The sequence below is a fragment of the Typopeltis vanoorti genome, chromosome 7, assembly GCF_054136105.1.
Source record: "Typopeltis vanoorti isolate ZY-2024b chromosome 7, IOZ_Tvanoo_1.0, whole genome shotgun sequence".
Taxonomy (NCBI): Eukaryota; Metazoa; Arthropoda; class Arachnida; order Uropygi; family Thelyphonidae; genus Typopeltis; species Typopeltis vanoorti.
The window spans coordinates 153352577-153371538 of record NC_143555.1 but is presented as its reverse complement, the minus strand read 5'-3'; the positions used below and the strand labels follow the sequence as shown (position 1 = coordinate 153371538).

At 36.1% G+C, this 18962-nt stretch overlaps 1 protein-coding gene across 2 annotated transcripts in view; it reads left to right on the top strand.

Annotated features, from left to right (window-relative positions):
* LOC150105223 (uncharacterized) overlaps positions 1 to 18962 on the top strand; it is a 281122-nt gene that overhangs the window by 177314 nt on the left and 84846 nt on the right. For both annotated transcript variants that reach the window (XM_090395542.1, XM_090395543.1), the window contains exon 10: positions 1554 to 1618. In XM_090395542.1, the coding sequence (XP_090251668.1) occupies positions 1554 to 1618 (65 nt within the window). The remainder of the gene's footprint in view (positions 1 to 1553; positions 1619 to 18962) is intronic.

The following is an 18962-nucleotide window of genomic DNA, read 5'->3' as shown; positions in this document are numbered from 1 at the left end:
AAAAGTCTTACAGTGGCTGCACTGCATAGTTCAGAAAAGCCTGGACAGATGGACAAATTCCTGGTGATTGGAGTAGAGCTCTAATAGTACCCATATATAAAAAGGGAAATAAAACTGAATGTGAGAATTACAGAGGTATTTCCCTACTGAGTGGGGAATATCCCTAAGAGGTATTTCCCTACTGGCAAGATCTATGCAAGTATACTTGAGAAACAGTTGAGAAGAATTGTGGAAGAAAAGCTTGTTGAAGAACAAACTGGATTCAGGCCAAATAGAGGCTGTCAGGATCAGATCTTCACTTTATGACAAATAGTTGAGAAAGCATGGGAATATAACAAAGTTCTGTATTTATGTTTTGTCGATCTGGCAGAGGTATATGACAAGGTGCCAAGAGAGAAGCTACTCACTACACTACAGTTATATGGTGTCAATGGGGCATTATATCAAGCAATACTTAGTCTTTATTTGAGTTGTAAGTCAGCAGTTAGAACTGAAGGAAGTACAGGAAGATGGTTTAATGTTAAATCTGGTGTGAGACAATGGTGTTCATTATCCGGTCTGTTATTCATTATCTATATGGATCACATTATGAAGGAAAGTGGTATTAAACATGATATCAGAATTGGAGATGTTAATGTCAGCTCTTTGCTTTATGCTGATGATGTTATACTTCTAAATAAATCAGCTACAATGGGCGAGGAAAGATTAGCAAAACAAGTGTTCTCTGCCATGTTGGCAGGAAAACGACCTAGAGGAAGACCAAAATGTAGGTGGATTGATACGGTACAAAGTGCCTTAGACGATAGAAATATAAAAACTAATAATGTTGGGGTCTTGACCAGTAACAGACTGATTTGGGGGAAAATTGTAGATAGGACGTTAGTAATGATGTAAATTTTTCATGTAGTACTATCATATCCTGTACACCCCCTTGAGGGTACATGTCAGGAATTTGATGATGATATATTATCAAATAACATGTGGTTGTTTACAAGTGCTTCGAAATCCTTTAGGTTAATTGTTCTCTCTTACTAATTTAAATTTTGAAGTGTTATGAATTTTAAAATATTCAGTTGTAATTCACTTTTATTAGTATCATGAAGATAACTGGCATGTACTTTGAAATTTGGTGCCATGAAATAATTTTTACTACACTCTTTTGCAATGTCATTTACAGAACATTTGAAAACAATCCCAGAAGCAAGTATCTGAAGAATATTGTTTAGTTGGGTATAACTGTCAAAAGGTTTTTTGTTTGTGTGTGGATATGTGAGATAGATGTTTGATCACTCTTCAGTCACTTGCTTTAGCAACTATCATTATTCTTGCTATAATGTTTCAGACCAATCCACTAAAAGTTTGAATGCACTATAGATTTACACATTTGATCATTATGGGTTCATGTTCAAAAAATTAGGACAATTTAAAGTGCCTGACAACCAATGTCTTACACATTATGCTAGTTTTGCAAATGTGGCAAGTGATACATAAATTATTTAATTTTTCTTGCTCAAAAAATTATTTGCTCAATATTTTTTCTCCCTTTCTTTCAGACAATTGTATTTGCTGAAACAAAAAGAAGAGTAGATGATCTTACTAGGCGAATGAGGCGGGATGGGTAAGAGTCCTAATTTTTAATGTTCTTGTAAATTTCTTTACATTTTAGGTAATGCGATTCCTTCAAAATCAAATTCTGAATTCAGAAAAAAAGCTGCAAAGTGGTTTCTTTTTCTCGTTTGTTTTCAGATTGATCAGTGCACATTAATGTAAATAGAAGCATCAGGAAAACATCAGTAAGTCACTAAGTCTAACTTGATTACTATGCTTAGATAACTTTTATCTAGCATGGATGGAGATTTGTGAAGGTCTGATAATCAAATTTTGTTCGAATTCACAAACTGATAACAATAAAATAATAAACTCTAACAAAACAACAAACAAGAATAAATCAAAGAGTAATAAGCATATGTAATTTTAATGAAATGCAGTATGTGAAATGAACTGTATATAATCATTCTTGCTTGATTGGAATTGTAGAGCAAATTCAAAATGCAGTTGAAAGGAAATAGGAAAACTTAATATACTAACTTATTTAAGATTTAAAATCGACTGTAATTTAAGAAATCGCACATCACGTGAGTCATAAATATTTAGCAGTTACGTTAAGCAGACTTTTACTATTGAATAATTATTAAACTTAAAAATGATAAATGTGCAATAAATGTACTATGCTAAATATATTCACAATATTTATACATTTGTAGGCTACTATTATTCACAAACAATAATAAATACAAAAATATTAAACGATATTTCTTTAGTTAACTCTTTTATAGTGCACTTTTTTTTATATAGCAGCATGTTACACTTCTTGTGTGTATGTGTGTAATAATATGCATATTATAACATTGATTAACTAGCAGAGCTAATCTCAGGTGGTATGGTCACTTAAACAGAATGGACAAGGAAAGATTAGCAAAACGTGTTCTCTGCCAGGTTGGCAGGAAAACGATCCAGAGGAAGACCAAGATATAGGTGGATTGATACGGTACAAAGTGCCTTAGACGATAGAAATATAAGATCTGATAATGTTGGAGTCTTGACAAGTAACAGACTGATTTGGAGGAAAATTGTAGATAGGAAGTTAGTAATGACGTAAATTTTTCATGTAGTTCTATCATATCCTGTACACCCCTTGAGGGTACATGGCAGGAATTTGATCATGATGATGAACTATTGTGTTCTTAGGTTACAGATATGATTTTCCTTACTTTTGTACTATAATTTTGTACTAACAGAATATTTTGTACTAACAGAGCCTGTGTAGCTCAGCGGATGTGGCGTTTGCACACCGCCGCGCTTGGCCGCACGAAGGAAGACTTGGTTTCGAGTCTAGTCGGCGACTAGAGGAAATTTTTCTAAGCCTTTTTTCGACCGGTTCCCGAGTTAGTCGATCTCTGGCACGGGCAAGCAGGTTTTTCCTCCCGGAAACTCGGGTTTTTCGTCCTGTAAACTCAAGAAAATCGACCGTAGAACCCACATTATTTCAGACATTAAATATATTGTGTTAGGGTTAGGGACCATGAGATGGCGGCACATTTGAGCCATCTCTCTTCACTGCGTACCGCTTAATTAGTGATAGCCTTGGGCCATCTGTCTCTGATTGGGTACCAGTGGAGATTGAACTGCCCACTCAGTCTCCAAAAGTTAGATAGGGCTAAATGGCCTCGCCTACTCCCGTATACGGGAATAAAAAGGCGTTAGCTGATTTTTTGTACTATAATATAAAATTTAGAATAAAATGATTATTAGAGACATCCCGAGATTCAGCTCAGCAGAGTAGATCATAGATCATTCTCATTAGATTCGCTTCAACAAGAAGACTGTTCCACTCTCACTGTTTTGCAAGTGATCTTGCTTTTGTCCACTCTCTTCCTGCCATATAACGAAAAATTCCATCAACCATTATCCTATAACCCTTTTATCATTTAACATTTTTAACCATTTAGCATTGTATCACGTGTCTATCTTTTGTTTACCAGTATTTACAGTTTGCATGTGTTCAGTCTGTTCATCATAATCTACTTTCCATAATCCTGATATTATCTTTTATTCTTACTAAATAGCTTAAGGAAATTACAACGTACAATAGAATATATATTAAAATAAGCCATGGGTTCATCACCCTCAGCCAACTTTTATATGGAGACTTTTGAAGAGAAAGCCTTAAACTCTGCCCCACAAATACCAACCATATGGCTTCGCTATGTTGATGATGTGTTCACTATTTGGCCACATGGCTGCGATGCATTCCTCTCCTTCCTAATACACTTTAACAACCAACACCCCCAGAATCAAGTTCACCCTGGAAGAATAAAACAACTGCCTTCCTTTCTTAGACACACTAGTCAGCCTGATGGAACCTTGGTTTTCTCAGTTTATAGAAAACCCACCCATACAGGCAGACACATTCACCAACATTCCCTCCCCCCTCACAACAATATGGATTCATTAAGACACTACAGAACAGGGCTAAACTTAACTGTTCCAATGACAATGCCCTAACCACAGAACTAAACCACATCTCAACACTTTCTTAGCCAATGGCTAACCCCCCCCCCCCCCCAAAAAAAAAAAAATCCAAAAAATATTGAAACCAATAAACCACAACCCCCTTCACAACAAGGGTTACTCTAAATCCATCACTATTCCCTATATCCGAGGCACCTCAGAAAAAATTTCAAAAATCCTAAAAAAAACATGACTTAACTTCTTGTTACAGACCTTATAAAAAATTGGCATCCCTTATCCGCTCCACTAAAGACCAACCTCCCCCCCCCTAGTGTATACCAATAAAACCTACCTGGTATATACAATTTCCCTTGCAGTTGTAAGCTGTCCTACTTTGGCCAAACAGGCAGGACAGCTAATATCAGAATTTCAGAATAAAAGGACTACATCCGGTTTCACTAATATAGCCACTCTGGTCTTGCAGACCATGCACTGGATACCCGCCATAGAATACGGTGGAAGAAAGCCACGATAATACACTGTAGTAAATTCAAATACGAAAGGCTATTCATGGAATCGGCCTCAGCCCTAAGAAACAATCCAAACCTCAACAAATTTGGTTGCATGAGACTTCCCGAAATTTGGGATACCTGCATCAGAAGACCATCAGCCCAATCGGCCAAGAATGGCAACATTGCCTGCTAGTGGGCACCATCAGGACTTTTAGGAGAAAGAATAGCTTCCTGCTTTATTCCTCATTTACTGTGTGTTGTGCTTGCATGCATGTGTCTCGTATTTAAGTTCCTGTGATAATGGCAACGTAACGTTGCTGAAATATTGGAAGTGTATTAAAATTTATTTTAATGTATATTCTATTGTGCATTGTAATTTCCTTAAGCTATTTAGTAGGAATGTATAACCAACGTCTAAGCCTTTCCACGAGAACGTGATATTATCTTTGTAACTCTTGTTTACACTGCGGGGATATTGGTGTTATTTATCTAGGAATGCTGTTAAGGCTGTAAGGCCATGTGGTGGGGAGATAGCATTTAAAAATTATAATGCATAATTTCATGGGAGTGAGGGGAAGAGAGCAGACACAAGAAACAACAAAAGTTATTGATTGTGTATGTTTATGTACAGAAGTTGAAACATATGGTGTAGACAAGTGGGTATGGACAAAGTAGGAACCTGTTGATATGCTTTACATTCTTGGTGATATTCTCATCTTCAGGCTGAAAAGTTTATAAGTAATTTGAAAAAGGTGATCATATTAAAAAGATTATTTGTAAAGTTTGAAAAGTTCAAAAAAGAATTAAACTGCAGAATAAATAAATATACTAAGATTATTACTAAGAGTCTGAAAGCAACCAATCTTTCATGACTCAGTAGGAAAAAGCTAGGGAAAACATGTTAGATATAGACAAGAAGTGTGGAAAATTGTCTACAAAAGTAGAAAAACAACAACTCCATGGTGAACTCAAGAAATTAAAGAAGCAATATAGGAAAAGAAGAAAATGTATGAAATGTTTCTCTCTAGCACCTGTCCTTAGAGCAGCATTTCCCAGATTTTTCCTACGATGGAACACTTCACAAATCCTGAAATTTTCATGGAACACCTTGGTTATTTTGTAATGTATTAATAATTAATTATGGCATAATCATAAAGAGTATTAGTACACATGTATACGTTGTGACATGTTGACAAATATAAAATTACATTTAAATCGGTTATCAATCACACTGAAATGTCAATCACATACAATGAAATCTTGTAGCATATTGTAGTTTCCTCAGGCCAACATCATTAAATTAATTTGTGCTTATTTTCATTGACATATCCCATTCTGATCACCAAAAATTTATAATATTATAAGTACTTATGAGTGAATGCAGACCTCTTCTCCTGTGTGTTGGTAATTTTTCCCTCCTTTTGTACATCCTGGTGATCGCTTTGTAGGCTTGAGGTGGATGAATCACTATCTGTTGCGTCACAAACATCTTCAATAAATGATTTAACACCAAAATTAAACAAAGTCCCTTGTTTCTTATTCATATTAAAATTTAAATCTGTAGGCCTATTACTTTTAAAAAAAAATCACGGCACTACGGTTTCAAAACAGCACTTTCACCGTACAATATGAACTTGCGAAGAGAGTATTTAGTATTACTAGATTTGAGAACCAGATACAGACTACTTTGATCTTCAATTTCAGTGGAAAAATTTTCTTTATACTTCCTTGCTGATTGGTCACTAATATTTGCAACATAGATGTTATTTCGTTCAGTTTTGAGATCAGAGGATACACTGCCCATTGTTGTAATCGGCTTGCAGAGAATTTTTATGACCAGTCATAAACAGCAGTATTCCCTTTCCCAAATGTTGAAAGATTTCGATGTGTGAAAATTAACTATAATTCATGAATATTTCCATGTTTAAAAATATATGGCAAATGTCACTGACATTTGCAACACAGATGTTATTTCGTTCAGTTTTGAGAACAGGATACGCCACCCATTGTTGTAATCGCTTGCAGTCAATTTTTATGATTGGTCATAAACAGCGGTGTTCCCTTTCCCGAATTACTTCCATGTTTAAAAATACACAGCTTTGTCACTGACATCACGGAACACAATTTGGGAAACCCTGCCTTAGAGAATGATAGAAAAAAAAAATCTATAAAACCTATTATCATCAAATTCCTTATATGTATCCTTAGGGGGGTTTACAGGATATTACAATAGTACTACATGAAAAAGTTACATCATTAATATACAATTTAATCAATCCAAATTAATCTGTAAAGATGGAGTATTTTGGTTGACTAACTCCAACATTATCAGACCATATACTTCTGTCTTCTAAGGCATATTTTACTGTATCAATTCACCTAATCCTTGGTGAATTGATAATAAAAATCTTTTTCCTGCCATTCTGGGAAAAAGAAAAAAAAAACTTATTTTGCTAACTATTTATGTCGCGTTCTGTTTAAATGAACATACTACCTGCAATTAACTCTGTAACACATTCCTGAATGCTAACAATATCAAGTTCTTCCCTAATATCCTCATTTGTAATGTGATACTGTCTCTGATATGCAGATGTACATATTTACATCTGCTCTTTTGCCTAAAACTAATGTATGTGGTTCCCAGTCTTTAAGTGTTATTTGTAACTCAGATCCATAAGTTAAAATTCATTTGAATGCTGTATTGTATACAGCTAGTGTAGTGTTTTGACTAATTTCTCTCTTATTCCATGTATATTTATTTAGATGACTTGCTACCATACCAGCTTTGTTAATTCTGTTGTTAGTTTCCATCTTCACTTAAAACTGTGCCAAAATAACTGAAATGTTTTGCTTGTTCTGTAGATCCTCCATTCAGGATGAAATTCGTGTTTTTGATGTTTCTGTATTTTCATTGTCTTTTTATATGCTGTAAAACAACATAAGCACAGGTATTTCATATTGAAAATAATAATAAATGGTGCTACCTAAAAGATTGGGGATCTGATATATATTAATTATGTAAACTATTTTGATATTTACATAAGATGAGAATCTCCCAAAATTTTGGGTGGGAGAGGGGAGAAACAAGGCACAAGATAGTGCAAGTGGTGAATTTATCTGATGAAAGATAAATTCTTTTTGGAAGTATCTAGCAACAGTTTAATCATTCTTTTTCCATCATTATATTTATAAGTGTTTTGTTTGATTAACTGTAAGGATAGCGTGCTTAATTCTGATTTTTTTCAAGGTTTAATATTTGTTTATTGCATACTGTATTGGGCATCAAGGCAATGATGCACAACACAATAGTTGGCAATTTTAATGTGCATGATTATGTTAGCTGTAGCATGTTAGCTCAAAAGTGTTTAATGTGCGAATGCCAGAAGTGTGAAGAGAGTAAGAGGTATAATAGCAATGAGTTGAAAGATGAAATGTATGATAATGTGATTAGTGTAGTTACTGTTGCAACTGGCATGAGTAACTGTACAAATGAAACAGTGAAAAATGAAGAAAGTGACCAGCTGGTAATGGAAAAGATAGCACAGTTATGTGGAGTTCCCAGGACAACATGAGATTGAGTGGTTGGAAAAACGCCTGGTGGATGTTGTGACACAGAAGCAAAAGAAAGGGGGAAAGAAAGCAGAACATAAAAGAGCAAAAGCATGAAAATACCAATTTTGTCTGGTCATTCATTGATATGAGGAGTCCTTGAGAAGAGTGTGACAAAATTGTGTTTTCCTGGAGTTAAGATTAAGGATGTCAGATGTTGCAAAGATGCAGAGTTAAGGTGAAAGAGATGTTTATTTTGGCTGGAACAAATATTTGAGCAGGCGACAAGTATGTTATGTGAGAAGACACAAGAGTTTCTAGTGCATGCCAAAAAAAAGAGTGAAAAAGTAAAAGTTGTGAGTCTGTTGCCATGGTATAATAGAGTTCAGCTGAGACAGAGAACTATGTGCAAAATGAGTCAATGCACAGATTGTGATGGAATGCACAGGAAGAATGATGTTGAGTTTGATGGAAGGAAGGATTTATATAAGGTGCCAAAAACTCACCCTTGCATCTTGAATGGCTTGCATCTAAATGAATTTGGTGTCAGGAGTCTTGAGAAAGTGTTGTTCACTGAAGGTTCCGAAGTACAAAGTCAGGGAAACTGCAGTGTTTACAGGGATGCAGGTGAGCATGTGTCCAGACAGCCTAGAAGTTAGTAAATGGGAGAGTGATCACAATGATGCAAAATGTAGCACCTCAGGTTAACTTTAGTTGGCTGAGTAGCACAAGTGTAAGGGAGGTTGTGGGATGAAGGGGGGTATTGTAGTTAATAAATACCAATGCAAATATTCAAAATAAGGGTGAGGTTTTGGCATTGGTTAGCCCAACTTAGCCAGAAGTTATAGGCATTAGTGAGATGTGGTTGACCGAGGATAATATGGTCATAGGAATAGAATGCAAGTGTTAAAATATCGTTATTTTAATTATGTTATCAAATCTTCAATTACATCTTGTCTTCTGCGCCTTTGTAAAAACTATAGTTATCTCGTTTAAACCTTTCTTCTTAACCTTTACTATACTTCTGACTTATGGCCGCAAATAATAAAGCTCACATGTGCAAAACTTACAGAACAAAGAAATCGCCTCTGGCTGGAGCCAATCTCTTTGTCTGACCTACTGGTGTTTATTCTCAACTGAATTTGGAAAATTTATAGTTTCCAGCTGCACCACCAAATTCTTGGGTAGGAGTTGAATCTCCCTCCAAAAGAATAACACACAGTAAAATGTACGGAACTTTCCTCTCTTATCTATCACTAAATCTATCAATGTATATTTACTCATCTACAGTCGTGGCAATCTAACTTTAGGACACACAGATTCGAATTAATGAGTAGTGCATTGGAAATAGAAATTAGGCAAGCTATTTAAACATAAAAACAATTTATTTATCATCAAGGAAATGTACAAAAGGTTAAAACTAAAGATTCAAGTAAATCAGGTTCTATGCTTCAAAGACAATTCTTGTAAGACCACGTGTCTATAATATTTCCTTTGTTAACACCTTATCACGCTTAAAACAATCTCACTTAACACGTTCGCTGCCAATTATGAGTATACTCGTATGACACTTACTGCCGGCAACGAGATTACTGTACTGACCTTGAAGAAGTGAAAATGCTTGGCTTGTGGAGCTAGCATCAAAACTGTGTATTCTCATAGAAGGTATATGCTCTGCACAAGCCAACTACGAGTATACTCGTATGACGCTTACTGCCGGCAACGAGATTACTATACTGACCTTGAAGAAGTGAAATTGCTCGGTGTACGGGAACAGACTATGCCGAAGTAGCATGGCAGCGAATGTGTTAAACAAACTCAGGCATAGCTACTAGCAATAATATTAAAACGCGATATTTCACCTTAACAATTAGCCAAGTTTTCTCTGACATATAATTTAACAAGACCATTCAAAGGTTAGTATAAAGCCTAAAGTCCTCAGATATCATAACAAACAAACTCTACAAGTCCATAGCTAAAACAATAGAAAGATCTTACTTTAAAACAGTTGTCTGGTCCTCTCTGATTGATCCTTGGAATCATTTCCTTCTATTACCTTCCGACCTTAAGCAACGAACACGGGTACTTTCTCCAGGATTATTGAGATCTCCTCTTACTTTTTGCGAGCGTCAGGAACTTGGTGGCATTGAACTCCAGTATCTGATTTCTTCTAGGAACAACTTAAATTAGTTGTTTCGCACTTCTAGCATCTAATGGCTGGAATGCAGGTCTTGTTGGCGATATTGCGAATCATCTTCTACGTTGATTAGTGAAACTCCGTCGCTGTAACGTGCATCTTATCCCGATAACTGCTCAACCCTCGCTGACCTCGTCACCTTCTTCAGCCCGTAACTTCTCGCTGACCAAGGAACCACTAAAAAGCCTTGTGTCGCCGTAGCAAAACCCCTTTATATCTTGCCGATGACCTTGGGTTCTGCTACGTAGTAATTCCCTGCGTATTACATTGTTCTACACCTGCTGACTTTTTTTCGGTCATTGCATTAAGGTGGGAAACCCCCTTGCAATGTTGACCTTCGAGGTTTGCAGTTACCCCAGGTCATTAGTTAATACCTTAATCCATCTAGAATTACTGGTGACTAAGAAGTTTCTTTAGACAATTTATCTTACACTTATATTCCTTTGTTCTTTTACAAAAGCCCTTTGAGGTGACAATATTCAGTAATATACAAAAAATATTATTTCCAAATTAAAAAATATGAAAATTTCTCTATTAACCCACAAGTATTTTTAGTGAATTTTGTTTACCAGTAAAATCAGTATATAAGGTATTTTTGAATAAAAATCCTTCTATACACGATTTTACACGAGATATAGAGATATAGTGTCTTTGGAGAGGACAGAAGGAACAGGATGGAAGAGGGGGGGTGCTAATGATAGCAGAAGAATTAAAACCAAAAAGGATAGAAGTACGGTGGCGGGGGACAGGGATTCAGATAGCAAATGATGCTCTCTCACACCAGATAGCATCAAATGATGCTATCTGGTGTGAGATAGAGACTAACAGGACTGAATATATAATTCGCTTCTGAATTATGGGAGAAATTGTCGATGTTGCAACCCTGACTTTCCGAGAAAAAACTGACAACACTAGTACAGCAGTGAACATAAATACAGTATCAAGAAGAACTTTCAGAAAAGCAAAATGATGAGTCTATTAGAATTTTATTCAACATAAAAGGAACAATGGCATGGCTTTCTGACGAGACAGACATGAAATACTGAAACTCAACTAGTTTTTCAAAAAGATTGTTTGCCGGCTGAGTGGTTAACGTGTCTCCAGCTAAAAGGCTGTGGGCACGAATCCCTCTGTGGGCATGGATGTTTGTTTGTGAAAATACTACTGGTGATGGTCGGTGGTAAATGGCGGTGGTGTAGATGATGAAGGTAGTTGCAATTGGTGGAGATGGAGATTTGTAGAGCAGGTACCCTCCCTCAATGAGTCTTTGGACTCCCTGGAGGTGTTATGTAATATTAATAATAATAAAATTATTGTTGCCCTTCCCATCATCATATTTAGTTGAATGTGGCTTTAATGCTGTAAATACTTGTTACTGAAAACAAGAAATCATCCTAATATCACAAGCCGTGGGGATTTGAAATTGAAATTGACTAAATTAGTACCTCAAATAAAAACTCTTTGCAGCAGACATCAAGCTGAAGGATCATATTAACATGGAGAAGGTATATAACACTCGTATATTTTATTTTCTTGAGTTCAGTTCAATATTATGTTTTATAATATACGAAGTGTAATATAAAATTTATATTAATTGAAGAAAGTCGAATTAAAAACAGTTTTGCTTATGTTCCTTTTTTATTCAAAGTACCTATTTATATTATTTTTCATAACTTGGCTGACTATTATGCTGGGGGGGGGGGCATCAAAATCTTTGAGGCGTTGAGGTGGGGCATGATCCAAAAATGTTGGGAAACACTGGATTAGATGATATATCGGCCCATATATTACAAGAATATGCAAGAGAATTATCAGCTCCTCTAACTGATCTGTTCAGTTTATGTCTCAGTATTGGGAAGGTGCCAACGAGTGGAAAGTGGGCAAAATAGAAGTAGCAAATTATGGGCCAATCAGTATCTCAGGAGTGGTAGTTAAGGTATTAGAGACAAATTGGTTAAAGACAGAATTCAGGACTGGGTGGATAGGAATATGATACTCTGTAACAGCATGGTCTTGTGAAGGGCAGGTCTTGCCCTCACAAAACCATGAAACCATTATAAAGAGTAATTTGCTTAATTTTTATGAGTTGGATAAGGGAAATGGCTACTGAGTGACATTGCTAGAATTTGCAAAAGCATTTGTCAAGATTACACATAGAACTCTGTTGAATAAATTGAAGCAAATGGGGATGAATAAGAATCTGGTGATTTGGATTAGAGGATGGCTGATGGACTGATATCAGAGTGGTTTATGGATAAGTTGAGAAAGGCAAATGACCAGTGGTGTACCATAGGGTTCAGTATGTGGTCCTCTGTTGCTTAATTTGTATATCAGTGATATAGGAAATGATTTGACAGGATATATTCAGTTTTTTACTGATGAGCAATAGTAAATGAAGGTGATGCAGGAGGATGGGCTAAGGCTGCCAGTTTAATGTGGCCAAGTGTAAGGTGATGCACTTTGGGAAGATATTAAGGCCACGTCTGGACTACATAGATCTGGGCTCCTGGATTCTAGGAATGAAATTATGAAGAGAATGCAGAGGCAAGTGATGACAAGATTGTGATGGGTCTGTGGTATGCTCTCTATGAGAATAGATTGATGGGCTTTAGCCTTCAAAATTAGCTGATAGGCAAAAAGAGTAGACATGATAGAAGCATTTATGCAGAGAAATGTGGAGAAGTCCTGTTCATTAGCACTTGTCCTTTCATGGTGTCACAACTAAGATAAATTGGTATGCTGACTCACATTTGTTTATAATCTGTATAGAGCACATTTGAAAAGTGATATTAATCCTAATATCAAAATTATAGGTATTAAACCCATTTCTTATTACAAATATCATTTCTGTAACTCTAAGTCTTCAAAACTCTCTAATCAAATTAAATAATAGCTGTAACAAATTTGGCATTTAAAAAGACAAACCATGAAAATAGGCAGGAAAACAAAATGTAATTGCATTCTTATTTAAAATTAAAGAACAGGCAAGCAATAAATTAATTAAATAAATTTTTAGTGAAGATCGCAAATTAAATATGGAAATCTTCTGCAACTGTTTAATGGACCATTTAGGTCTAATGCTGCCATCACTAGGTTTCTCTCTCTGTCTGTCTGTCTTAGGTTTCTTCTTGTCAGTTTTATTTTAAGCACTTGTTGATTAACTGGTCATCTGCTCTCCAAATATGACCAAACCACTTAATTCTATTAAGGGGTGCTTAAGGGTCAAAGCTGTATAACTGAGAGGAGACCTCCACATAGCCTTTAAAGGAATACGGAGAACTGACCAGAGCTTCTGGCCTAACGTCCAATCCTCACCTTCTCGTGGTGCTCCCTGTTGGGTATCTACCTGGATACTTAACGAACCAGGATGGGCTGGCAATTTGGGATTTAGCTGACCAAATTGTTTTCTTATTGGCTTAAACCAAAATACAAAATGATGGTACAACATGACAAAATTTCATGTCGGCTGGTTCGTCGCCCGGTTAAACAAGGCACCTGTTGTTTTCGCCAACCAAGGCAAACAGCGAAAAGTCAGCTACTGGAACAAATCTGAAAACACCCCCTAACTCAACATCACCTGAGTTAAAGATCAGTACTCTCAACATAATAAGCCTGAATGGCAAAGAAATGGAGCAAGCTGAGGAATTAGATGAGTACCAGATCAACATAACAGGGATGACTGAAACAAAAAAGACAAAAACTGGTGAGATCTTTCTGAGCAATAAATACAAAATGTTATATTCAGGCAATGACAATCAAGGAAAACAAGGAGTAGCCATAGTATTCAACACTAAATACGAGGCTAATCTTCACGAATGACAGGCAGTCTCAAGCAGAGTGATGTTGACAAATATCAGCATGGGGAACTGGACAATGAGATTTATTTGTGCCTATGGTCGAACAGAAGGCTCTACTATGGTAGAAGTAGAGGAATTTTTTGAGGCTTTAGAGAAAGCGACTGACACAATAAAAAAGTAAAAGTTGGGCCTTGTTGAGGATCTAAATAGTGGAGTAGGAAATCATTGTCAGACATACAAAAATATTTTGGGAAAATTTGGAGAAAAGAGCAAAGCTAATAATAATGGCAAATACCTGTTGGATTTCTGCCCAGGACATGCACTGGTTATTACTAACACCATGTTCCAACATAAAAATGTGCACAAATTCACATAGAAAGAAGAGGCAAGGAATAAGAAAAGTCTCATTGACTAAGTTGTTGTTGATAGTGATGTTTTCTCCCTGGTGCAAGACACCAGATTGTACAGAGGATTTGAAATTGGAAGTGATCACTATTTAGTCTTGAGCAGGATAAAATTGAATTTCATATTGAAAAGAATAACATGTAAGAAAGTTTTCTAAAGTGAATAAAAGTTCAGCAGCTCTCAGGTGTGAACTGTAGACTAAAATACACAAACATTATTCAAGAAAAAATGAAAGGGTTTGAGAACAGGAACCAAACCTTGGAAATTCAGTTGCAAATCCTGAAGAAAACATTGACTGATTCAGCCAGAGAGGTATGAAGTGATGTTCCCTGCAAGGATAAAAAAATCAGAACTCCAATGTGTGAGGAAGTTAAAGAGGCAGTGAAGGATAAGAAGAAACTATATCAAAAGTCCTAGCAAATAAGTCAGCTTGTGCTCTTAGAGAATACAGAGAGAAATATAAGAAAACTAAACACTGTGTAAAACTAGCTAAACAAATGTCATGAGAGGACTTTGGAAAGAACATAGAAAATAAATATCAAGAAGGTGGTAAGATATTCTGGAGATGGTTGAACAAGCTTAGAAATGGAGGAAAGAGTGCTGTAAAAGGAGTTAGAGCTGATAAAGGTGACATGAAAACAGGAGAAAAAAAATATCCTTGAAGTATGGAGTAATTACTTCGAAAAAATGCCTAAATGAAACAAGCAGTGATAGCACAGTGATAAAAAAAAAACACAACAGGCATACAGTCAGGAATACATATCCATACTTGAAGAAGAGAAAGCCATCAAATGCTTAAAATGTGGAAAGGCAGCAGGAGTAGATGATATTCGACCAGAAATGCTGAAGTATGGTGGTATGAAAGTCTTACAGTGGCTGCACTCCATAGTTCAGAAGTCCTGGACAGAGGGACTAATTCCCAATGATTGGAGTAGAGCTCTCATAGTACCCATATATAAAAAGGGAAATAAAACTGAATGTGAGAATTACAGAGGTATTTCCCTACTGAGTGTTCCTGGTTAGATTTATGCAAGTATACTTGAGAAACGGTTGAGAAGAATTGTGGAAAAAAAGCTTGGTGAAGAACAAGCTGGATTCAGTCTAAATAGAGGCTGCCAGGATCAGATCTTGAAGTTACGACAAATAGTTGAGAAATCATGGGAATATAACAAAGATATGTATTTAAGTTTTGTCGATCTGGAAAAGGCATATGACAAAGGTGCCAAGAGAGAAACTATTCAATACACTACGGTTATATGTTGTCAGTGGGGCATTATATCAAGCAATACTTAGTCTTTATTTGAGTTGTAAGTCAGCAGTTAGAATTGAAGGAAGTACAGGAAGATGGTTTAATGTTAAATCTGGTGTAAAACAAGGATGTACATTATCCTCTCTGTTATTCATTATCTAGATGGATCACATTATGAAGGAAAGTGGTATTAAACATGATATTAGAATTGGAGATGCTAATGTCAGCTATGTGCTCTATGCGGACAATGTCATTCTTCTAAATAAATCCGCTACGTCTGCAAGATTCCGTGTCTAAATTGAATAACTGTTGTAATAGATATGGTATGAAGGTCAGCAATAAAAAGACAAAGACAATCAAAATAGGCAGAATCATTGAAAATGTCAACTGTGTTGTGAATGGAGAACCTGTGGAACAAGTAAAACATTTCAGCTATTTAGGCACGATTTTTACTGAAGATGGTAAATTAAATATAGAAATAGACAACAGAATCAGCAAAGCTGGTATGGTGGGTAGTCAATTGAATAAATTCATATGGAATAAGAGAGAAATTAGTCGGAACACTAAATTAGCTGTATACAAGACAGTGTTCAAACCACTTTTAACTTATGGATCTGAGAGCTGGGTCAGAAGTAAAACACTTGACCAAAGATTAGAGACTACACATATGAGAGTACTGAGAAAGATTAGAGGTGTGAACAGATGGCATCAATTGCAGTATCATATTAAAAACGAGGATATTAGGAAAGAACTTGACATTGTCAGTATCCAGGAATATGTTAGCAGAGCTAATCTCAGGTGGTATGGTCACTTACACAGAATGGGCAAGGAAAGATTAGCCAAACAAGTGTTCTCTGCCAGGTTTGCATAAAAACGACCTAGAGGAAGACCAAGATATAGGTGGATTGATACGGTTCAAAGTGCCTTAGACGATAGAAATATAAGATCTGATTAAGTTGGAGGTCTTGACAAGTAACAGAATGATTTGGAGGAAAATTGTAGATAGGAAGTTAGTAATAATGGAAATTTTTCAAGTAGTACTATCATATTCTGTACACCCTTTTAGGATACATGGCAGGAATTTGATGATGTCTTAATTCTCTTGCTTGTTTTAAACAAGAGCACCTTCAAGTCTTTGAAACAGGTTTTGTAATTTTTCATTATGCCTTCTTTCAGACAGTCCAGTATTTTGATTTAATGTGGTCCAAAAGGTTTTCTCTGTATTTTTCTTTCAAATGTGATGTTTTCTCCCCTCTGTTGTTGACCATGTTTGCAATTGTAGGTTAATATCAGTTATAGATAGTTTAAATAGTTTTTTCCTTGAAATTGTGTTGATTTAGTCAAATATGCTTATAGGTAATTTAAAAAAAACCTGCCTTGATGAGCAGATAGTTAAATAAAATTATGATGAACAAAAGAGAAATCAACAAAAACGCAAGACATGGTATACAAAGCATTCAAGCCATCTTTATAATATACATGTGTTATTTCTTGTGTATTTGTCGGGCCTTATTGTCCTTTATAAATCTTATTTATAGTTCTTTAGTCTTTCGATTAATTGCTCTGCTGTTTTTCCAGCTGCTAATTTACAGTGCTTAGTTAGAGAAAAAAACTCACAATCCTCTATCCCTGAGCTTGAAAGTTTATTCATGTTCTAAGTTTTTAATTCTAAATTTCTTACAAAGAAAAACCCACCTGATCTCAAGCCAAAAACCTGCTCACCTTAATTCACAGTTTTGATTAATTAATTGTGTGAATTAAATCCTGCCGACTGCGCCATTGTTATTTCTCGTGTATTTGTCGGGCTTTATTGTCCTTTATAAATCTTATCTATAGTTCTTTAGTCTTTCGATTAATTGCTCTGCTGTTCCTATTCCGGCCGCTAATTTATATACTTAGTCTTAGTTAGAGCTGAATTTTATCAGATTCCGTTCTTTCTGACGAATCACGTGTACTATTCTTGCAGACAAAGAGAATGCTTTGGGTTAGAGCCAAATTCTTCTATTGTTGCAGTTCTGGAGTTAGCTCCTTTTCGAAATCAAGAGAAATTTATTTGTTAATACAGCTGCACCATCTTGATTCCTATACAAAAAGATATTCTTGTCAGAGAGTTAACTCGCAGATAATCACACGTCATTAGAATCTATTATTTAATACACCCAATTAGTTTATTCCTTAATCAGCAACCAAATCCCCCCCCCCCCGCGTGCACTTAAATTTACACAGGTTCTAATTTTAGCAAGCGGTACATTGGCATGAGAAATCAGGCAAGTTTCTTAGGTATAGAAAGCAAAACATTTATTTTACACTAAGGTATTGTACACAGAGATCAAAACTTTGCTTTAGACATATAATGACTTGTTCATGAAAGAAAATCTCAAAAGTTCTCAGACAATCTATCTAATTATAACTAAATAGTCACTTAAAATATTTTCGACAGATCAATTTATCTAATCGTCGTTAACTTATCACAGTTATATAAATGAACATCCTTTCAATTCCCCAGATTAGACTACAATATACCAAAATTTTATCATGGGCACAATTCAGTAACAATGAACTTCTAGAAATACAACATTTAGCCACAAAGTAAAACACTATAGTCCAGACAGTTAATAAAAGGTCCTATCACATACGGTTAGCACTTTCACTTGCTCTAGTCCTGCTCTCAGTACGAAAGACAATAAAAGTTTCTACTTTACCGACCACTTGGGCTTAACACCAATCTTTGCTGATTCCCTTCGGTTAGGTTCCTAGGTCTGTTATCTGTGATTTCCTCTGACTTCCTACCACCAATGATTACGATCACGAACCACTACTGTTCCTATAACTTTAGTGACACCGCTTCGGCGGATAGGCACATACGACTCTGCATAAAGCTATTCCATTTCTGCTGGCTGCATGGCTGTGCCGCTGCTATGCTTGAAACGGATCGCTACCTGATCTTGTAGCCGTCGTTGGCCATCCTTCTAGTCTTCGCCACAAACTGATTCCATCGGAACCCACAGCTGAGGGAGAGAGATACCACGAAGAACAGAGGACTGAGTGAGAGCTATTTTTGCTGCCAAATCCTTATACCTCCCCTTGTCTGCTTTCCCAACTACATCACTGAATGCTCACGACACCTAACTCTTTTTTGCACACTCCCTTATGCTTCTCCCCGATATGCTCCTCATCACGTGGGTGCCGTACACATCTCGGACTTCTCATTGCGATGCCCTGGGTTTGTTCAAAAGCCGATC